Here is an 8,479-nt window from a genome sequence, read left to right on the forward strand (position 1 = left end):
TACACTGCTCCACCAGTGCACCTCAAAGCAGACATGGAAGGACCACTATCTAATAGGGGTGAGAAGGTAATTGTAGTCTCTGTTTCTGACTTTGGGGCCAAACCTCAACTGTAGCAAAGATTTTTGTGTAACCTCATTGCCACTGCTGTCTCTTGCCAACATCTCTGCTTCCCCATGAACTCTGGCAGCTGCTGCCCACTCATGTGTCTCTGCTTAGTTTTGGTGGCCCTAGATTGATGTACCAGCTGTTGGTCAGAATGGCATCGCTTTGTCCGTCACTAAGCACCCCTGGCTGCTGTGCCTGTGTTCACTGAAGGCTTTCACCATCCTCCTGCCTCACTCAGCTCCTCTCTCTGGTCCCTCCCCTCCCTGTGTGCCATGAGCTCTGTTCTGCTCCGCTCCTCCGTTGTCTGCACGCCTTGGCCGCGCAAACAGCGACTGGCTGTTAACAACAGGACCTTTAGCGTGTGCCAACTTCCCAGTTTTCCATGAGTTAATAAGAAAGATTCCTTTCTTGGGGATTCCAGTATTGCTTAAAAAAATAACAACTGGCTGTTACGATACCTGAAGTGGGAATGTTATTTCACAACGTCTGGCCAGGAAACAGTATTGCATATTGATATTTTTCTGTTCAGCACTTAAAGTCGCTGCCTGTTCTAACACAAAGCTTATCTGGGGGCAAGACTCCTGAAACACGCTTAAGCTCATAAGATGTTATTTAGGATCTCAATTTAAGTGGCTTCATTTCAAGGCAACAGTGAGCCTTTGGCAGCTCTTACTGGGTTTAGCTTTCATCTTCCCTGTTAGAAGTTCTCAGCATCTCCTTTCAAATCTCTCTATTCAGTGCAGCAACTGCAGATTTTTGAGCTCTGTTTCGATAAGCACAAGCAGGGGTACAGCCAAGTTACTTTGTCAATCTAAATGCTGCCATTCTGTCACGATATCTGCACAGCCAGCTGGAGAGTTCTCAGAAAATTCTATTTTACAGTCCTGGTGCTCTGTCATTCAGAGAAACTTCACTGCAGCAAGTAGTTCCTGTGACTTAAATGCAATTACTTGCTCGCAGCAGTTGCAGAACTGGGTCCTCAGGACATGGAGCTGCCTCCCAACCAGCTCCTTTTCCAAACAATGACTTGTATGTTGAGTTCCTGAAACCTGAAGCACCCTCTTTTTCCACATCTAAATTTTTTTAAAAGCAGTGATAGCTGAGATCCTGGGAAAACACATATAAATGCCACGTCTGTGCTTGCCTCTGGACGTGGGATGCACACCCCACTCCTCTCGGGGTACCCAGCACAGCCACTGTGGAAGAACCGAGTTGTGACCAGCTCAGTGGCTGCTTCTCCTGAGTGATGACAAGGACAGGGGCTGTATTTACAAAGCAGTGAGCAGCAGTGGTTTGAGGGAAGCCTGAGCAGATTAACAAATGAGGTGGATAGAGTAAGGACCAGTGGGTAGTGGTCTTGAGCTTTCTTGGTAGCTGCTACATGACAGAGCAGATAAAGTAACTCCTGGGTTTGGGTTGCCCAGTATGTGATAGTTTCACAGCTAAAGCTGTGCCTGGAGGTGCACCTCTGTCAGACCACGAGCTGCCATAGTCCCGTTACCTCCTGTATCCTCGTCCCCAGCGCCTGCCTTCCCACGCTCCGACCCACGGGCAGGGCTGGCAGCTCTCGGGCAGACAGTGCTTCCAGAGAGGGGTTTTCCATGGGGAATCAACTGCCACGGCGTGGGACCCATCTGTCCTGTTGGTCCCTGAAAACACGTTTCCCTTGCGAGGGCTGGCTGTCTCTGAAAGCAGCTAACGCTCGGTTCCGCTTTTTCTCACTAGGTCATCCTCTTTCAGTACTGACTGCGCAAACTCTTCCTCATCTGCCCATGGCTCTACCAGCACCACTGCCCCTCAGCCGCTGAAACACAGCGTCCAGCCCAAGGCAACTCTGACCAGTCATGCAGGAGAAACTCAGATCCAGCCTTCCCAGTTACTGCCATTGACCAGCACCTAACATCCACTCTTATTTCTCCAGCGACACTCTGTGTATGTGTGTGTTGAGTGCAGAGTTACATTTTTCACTTGTTTCTTGTGGACTTGTAGAATGCCCGTGAGTCTCTCCAAGGCAATGCCAGACACAGGCAAAATTAGTGACTCTACTGTGCTTGCAAATCTTGCTCCCAGACCCACGGGAATATGAACAAACCAGAACGTGCTGAGTCTCAGGGGGGGTCGATGATCACCTCTGAACGTAAAGGAAGGAGGAATTGACGTGGTTTGGCCTGATTCTCTTTTTGCACCAGTGAAGCGCTGTCGGGTCCCGGACATCCCTCCTTATTTCCACTTGCATGTGTGAAATCTGAAATGGGCTTTTTTGGCTCAGCAACTCGATATATACACAGACCTTCCTGAGCCAAACCCGTGGGTAGCTGAGTTTAAGTGGAAAACACGATGCCAGCTGGAAATAGGCAGTTTTTCTTCCTCCTCAAAGTGCTTTAGAATCACGTGTCCGTTGATCACTCTAAGGTGAGTAAATCTTAGTGTTTTTCCCCCCATTTTATAGGAGGGAAAAGCAAGATGTCCTAAACAGAGAGGAACTGTGGGGGTTGGTGGCAGAGCCAGGTTTCGCACTCAGAAGCTTTGGATTGCTGACTTGTTCTTAGAGCACTGAGTTATCTCTCTCCTCTCACAGCCATCTGCCAAATCTTTTTTATTTTTTATTTTTATTTTTTACTCTTGTTCTTTATTAACAAGCTATTTTATTTCCTTGGAGTCATATTGGATCACAAATGGGTGATTTCAGAATGTATCTACACAACACACTCACTCTCCATACACTGGGACTGGGAAATCCTCAATGGAAGCTGATCGTAAATGTGTAGAAATGTTCTGCCCTGACGTGGACCCGAGTTCAGTCGGTGGAAACAGTGGGGTAGAAACTGGAGAGCAGTTAACAAGGAGACAACAGCAGTGAGGCCAGCAGGAAGAGTCGCTAGCGGACAGCACCGTGATGGGATATTCCTTTATCTGGCAGCATCTCTCCGATTCTCTCCGCCCTGCTGTTGTTCTCCTCGCTGGAGTGCGGCTGTGGCTCCTGCCAAGTCCTCGGAGGAAGGCACAGCCCAGGAGGACTGCTGCCGGCGGGGCAGGCACCACAGGGCTCATTGCAACAGCAAAGGAAGCGCTCAGCAGTCTGGCCCCAAATCGGGGGAAAACACTCCGAAATGATCCTTCATTGACGGTAATAACGAAGAGTAAACAAGAAACCTTTGCCAGCCCTTCTCAGTTTGCACCGAGCCAAGAGCAGGTCTGCAACGAAACCTCTCTCCATGCCAGCACATGGGTCTGTCTTGCTGTTAAGTGTCTGTGAGGCCACGTTTCCAAGAATGTGAAAGCCCACTATGAGCCACAGTTAGTGCGTGAAGGTGACCGAACTGTGCCTGAGGAGCAGAAGACAGGAGTCCATCCGTTACATAACTTGTTTTTAATTCAAACTGTAGATACACATGTTTTTTCTCTCTGGGAGATCCTGGATCAGTCTCCAACATCAGGCAGGTGGGCAGCCATCCCACTGGTTTGGCCAGCCTGCATTGCACACACAGCGAGCAAGCCTTCTCCTGACCGTGCCCCCGAGCTCCGTGTGACACCGATGGCCAGACCTGTGGCTCCAGCTCGCCGCGCTGACTGCACGGGGAACGGAGTAAGGAGATATGGATGTCTGCCAAGGTGGCCACCAAGATCTCTTGGTATGAGAAGTAACTGAGTACAAGCATGCATTGACATTTGTTGGAACAAATATATATATATATATATATATGTACACACATATACCTGTGTGTGTGTTGTATATATATTTTTTAAAAATTCTGGAGGAAGAGCGATGGCAATACCTTGGACAGTCAGGCCAGTATTCTGTCTAATTGCAGCCAGCAGCTCTATCCCTGATTTAAAACAACATTTGAAAGGAGAGAGGAAATTAAGTCCACAAAGTATTCTTGTCGCCTCCTGACGTGCGAATAACCATTTCCAGTGTGTGGCCAGTGACGAGGCACTCCCGTGTGCCTCACCTGACTGGAACCACCACTGCAGAAATGTCCCCTTGGGGAGGGGACAGTCACCAGTTGTACCCGTTGCAGTGGCTTTTCTCCTTGTCCTTAGCAATGAGCACAGGACGGGTGTTCCCTCTGTTGGCTGTGGAGCGTTGGTAACCGTGAGGTCGGAGCGGGTTGCTGTGTCCACACGCGATAGCCTGGAGATGCTGGTGGTGGTCAGCAGGGTCACTGGGGCCCGACTTCCTTCTCTGTTTGTGCTCGTGCATCCTAGTGAGCGTTCAGTTGTGGAATTAGTGCCGTAAACCAGTGGGTAGCTATCTCATTTCAGACTGGAGGAGAGACTTCAGGCTGTCACTTGACATCCCACAATACTTGAGCTTTCCACAACTGTTTTTGTTAAGGGAGAAAACGGTTTGATGCGTTTCTCTTCTGTCTCGGCGGTGCAATGAAAGGGAAACTCTTAAATGTGTATTTGCTAAGTAATGACTTAGTTCCTGATCAAAAAAAACCAAACCCCACTTGTGAAATGTACTGTACGTCAGCGTTTTTGTGACTGGTGCCACTGGGAGGACTGGAGTGCGAAGCAGAGCAGGGGCCGCTCTCCTTCCACGGATGGTGGAAGCGGCCTCTCCACCACCCGTGGGGTGACCTGCCCTGGGGCACTGTCCCCCATAAGTAGCCAGGAGCAGCTTTGCTAATTGAGAAATCAGGCTCTGCTTATATTAAAGCCCAAATTGTTTGCAAAAACTGGAAGCAATTCAGCTTGTGCAGTTTTAGAGCTAATTGTGTGTATGGAAAATACTCAACTGTACCAAGAATGTAAGAAATCCTCTAATTTATTCAATACATTGTTTCACAACGTATTTCACACTGACTGTTGCCACTGAACCAAACCTTATCTCAGGTCATTTGCATTCATCTCCTGTCTGTAGATTAAAAAAAAAGAAAAAAATAAAATTAAAATAATTCTCATTTTCTTAGTTTATTCAATAATTGCCAAATGGGTCCTGGTGCAGCGATGCAGACGCCACATACTCAACTTTTCCAGTTGCTCTTTACAAAACCTTTTGCAGACAAAAAGCCAATGAAGATCTAGCCAGTGAAAGGCTTTTCACTCCAGTTTAATAAGGTAATTAAATATGGCTGGGGTCTGAAAGTGGAATGGTTTACAGGTTTATTCCCAATTTTCTTTTTATTTTTGGCTCATGCTGGTGAACCCCAACGCCCGAGCTAAAGGTGCTTACACAACTTACTAGTTGGGACGGGGGAGTGGGAACCAACCCTGCACTACTATCAATCAGTGGGATATCTGTAGGATGCCAACTATAGACACATGCATTTTATTTCCTCCACCAATCATTTTGTTGTAGCATGTTGCAATTCTGCATGTCTTGGCTACAATGGTTAAAAAAAAAAAAAAATAGAAAAAAAAATTTCTCTGAATGAGTGGACAGTCAAGACTAATATTTATTTTAAAAAAAAGTAAAACTAAATTGTAAGCACTTTTTTGTAAAACCAATGTCTGTTTTGTTACATACTTTTAATGTTGTGCTTTGTAAATGTCTTATTTGTGTAATAAATAAAGTTAATGCAAGTAGAAGTGCTGGCACTTACATCCAGAAAATGATGTAATTCCATTTTATTTTATTTTTAAATACTTTCTGGCTTACTAATCAAGCAGCAACCCACCCAGTTTTCCTCTTTTATTATTTTGTTAAACTCTGGCTTCAGGAGAGTTCAACAAACGTTCGTAGTAAATGGATATAATTTCCTAGTTAGCAAACCAGTCATTAAAGAATACCTCTGGTGTACATTATTACAATGATCAATCAATATCAAAGTACTGAGCGAAAAGAGAGGAAAGGAATTCACCAGGACAGCTAACTAAAAATCTGGGAAAATAATGTTGATTAAGATGGATTTGAATGACTTCAACACTGAATCTGAGGCACTCTTTTAAACGAATTGTTTTCAGGCTTAATAACGTGTGTGTGCGCCGCACCGCACACCTCTCAGGAATACGACTGTGAATACAGTCTTTTTTTCCAGGGCTTTTTCTCAGCGTGACAGATTAAATGATTATTGCCATTTTTGTTTGTGCTGACAAAGATGACAAAAAGATTAGATTCCTGTCGAGGGAAAGGGTGAGACAAATCCAAGAGGACAAATTAGATTTATTGTGAATTGGATCAGCTGCTTTGGAATATTATTGTCTAGCAAGAACTGTGTTCATGGTTTTGGTTGAGGTTCAGTTGTTTCATCCCAAGCTTTCCGGCAGGTCCGAATGATCCATTCGTGCTCGTCATCATCTAAAAGGGAGATAAAGAGAATACCAAACATCACCACGTCAGTTCTGCTCTTTGCATCACTATAGGGTGCTGCGAAAAGAGGCAATTTTTCCTTTGAGAAATAAATCCATTTTTAGCCAAGGGCACCTCTTAGAACACATTTGTTTGTTTGTTTCTCTGAAAGATTGTGTGCCATTGTGGTGTAATTTGTGAAGGCAGGAGATACTGGATCTATGGCAATGGCTCGCTATTTGTCTGTCTGATAAGATTGGTTTGGGTGGAATTATGAGATTCCCACGTATATATTGTATTTTTTTTTTTTTTTTACTTTTTGGCAAGAGATGTGCAGGAGATAGATGTGTTGAAATTATCAGAAATGAAGATGAATGGTTTTTGAATGCTGTGTCTGCATTGCTTGTTGGTTTATGGAAAGTGAGGGTGAAGAAAAATCTATAGTCAAGACCTAGGTTCTTGTCTTCCAGCTTTTATTTCAGCTCTGTTTTTGGAATATATGTTACGACAGGTATCGATAAGCTGATATAGTGGCTGATAGATGTATTTTAGACCATCTCCTGTGTCCCTTGTTAGTATTCATGTCTCTCATATTTATTCTCAGAGCATAATGACAGTGTGGAAAGAAAAAAAAAAAATCAAAGACAATGGACACCAACTGTCCAGCAAAGTTTGAGTAGAAATTTTGCATATGCTTACAAAAAAAATAAGTTGGCAAATGTTAATTCCAGGGATTTAAACACTCCTGTCTCCAAAAAGTGTTGTGCAGCTTTTTCTTTTGTGTTTGTGTAGGGGGAAAAGAGATCTGTGTAAAAGACCAGAAAATACAAACTTCAAAAAGCCTTGAAAAAAGAAAAAAAATCAAAGTATTACTTAAAACAATACCTGTATTTATTTTTATATAAATGAAATGTACGAGAGCTGCTTCTCGTGTTTACCACCTGTCTTAACAAATTGATATCAGCTGCTTGTGATGTGGGTGTCTAACCTGCCTCCATCTACATTTTAAGGGGTTTGTAGCAGCCCTTATTTCCTGACAGAACAGGTGATTGCAAGAAGGATGGAGCCCAGGGGGCTGCGGTCCTGGTAGTGTGACTGTCTCTTGGCACAGTTGATTTACCCAGCTGCCCCACACAGCTGAGTGCCCTGCTGTGGTGGGTCAGAATAGACGGAGAAAGAACCGTGTTGCTTGCAAGGAGTCGAATTTTCACGGCGATCTTTTGATTGTGGTGTTGTACCTTTAAGTTAAAGTGACATCGTAGCGTTGGAAATGCAGAAGGTAGGAAGGTCCTGGGAATGACGTTGTGCTAATCTAAGGAGTGAAAGTTCACAGAAGGCGATGTGACAAATCAGGTCTGATGCACAAGTCTTCGAGCTTGGGGGTTAATCTCATTGATTGCAGGGGGGTTTGAATCAAGTCAGTCTTGTCTTTTTTTAAAAAATTTAATGCTACCCTCCTTTTTTTCTCATTCCTGGTTGAGTAAACTGGGCACAGGCCCTTGCTTCTCCTAAGGTGCTGCTCAGGGGCAGCTCTGTTGGCACCCTGGTGACAACAGGCTTAAGGAAATCGCATGCCAAGGCATGTGTTCCCTCTCGGAACAGCAGCACTGTCCGCCACCCTTCCCAACCAGCAGACAGAAAGGCCGGTGAATCACAGGAGGTTCTCCCTCAGAGCCAGTTTACTCTTCGTGTACAGTCACTGGTTTCCAGACAAAGCGCTGCCTCGTGCCTCCCAACCCCTCCTCAGTTCCCACTCGCGGGTGCTGGCTCGAGGGAGCTGGGGGTGAGCAGCACCCCAGTGCCTGTGAGCGGGTTGGGGACGACACTTGTGCTGCCATTGTTCCAACAGCTCAGCTCGAGGCTCGTTTTACTGGCAGAAAAATGGACTAGCCAAGTCCAGCTCTTTCTGTGTTTCACTGGCATGATGTCTTTTTTTTATTCCCTATGCCTATGAATCAATAGGTCCATAACAAAATACCCTCTGAATTGCACCTTTCTTATTTGAGTACAAACTAGGAGAAAATAAACACTGAAAAATATGCTAAAAAGGAAATTAAAAAAGATGAGCACTGAATCTTGCTTAAAGACCACGCAGTCCTTACAGAGGCAGAGATTCCACCCAGGGCTGCAGCAGG

At 45.2% G+C, this 8,479-nt stretch overlaps 2 protein-coding genes across 2 annotated transcripts in view; one reads left to right on the top strand and one right to left on the bottom strand.

Moving 5' to 3' along the window:
* LHX6 (LIM homeobox 6) overlaps positions 1-1,852 on the top strand; it is a gene marked incomplete at its 5' end in the record, with an annotated part of 5,034 nt that extends 3,182 nt beyond the window's left edge. Inside the window, 2 exons of the mRNA XM_010170644.1 lie at positions 1-66; positions 1,832-1,852. The exon at positions 1-66 is cut by the window's left edge and continues 38 nt beyond it. Coding sequence (XP_010168946.1) covers positions 1-66; positions 1,832-1,852 — 87 coding nt within the window. The remainder of the gene's footprint in view (positions 67-1,831) is intronic.
* A 4,421-nt stretch (positions 1,853-6,273) lies between these two features.
* Positions 6,274-8,479, bottom strand: part of LOC104527032 (MORN repeat-containing protein 5) — a gene marked incomplete at its 5' end in the record, with an annotated part of 13,158 nt that continues 10,952 nt past the window's right edge. The window contains one exon of the mRNA XM_010170645.1: positions 6,274-6,353. Coding sequence (XP_010168947.1) covers positions 6,274-6,353 — 80 coding nt within the window. The remainder of the gene's footprint in view (positions 6,354-8,479) is intronic.

The sequence above is a fragment of the Antrostomus carolinensis genome, unplaced genomic scaffold, assembly GCF_000700745.2.
Source record: "Antrostomus carolinensis isolate BGI_N321 unplaced genomic scaffold, ASM70074v2 scaffold2126, whole genome shotgun sequence".
Lineage (NCBI taxonomy): Eukaryota > Metazoa > Chordata > Aves > Caprimulgiformes > Caprimulgidae > Antrostomus > Antrostomus carolinensis.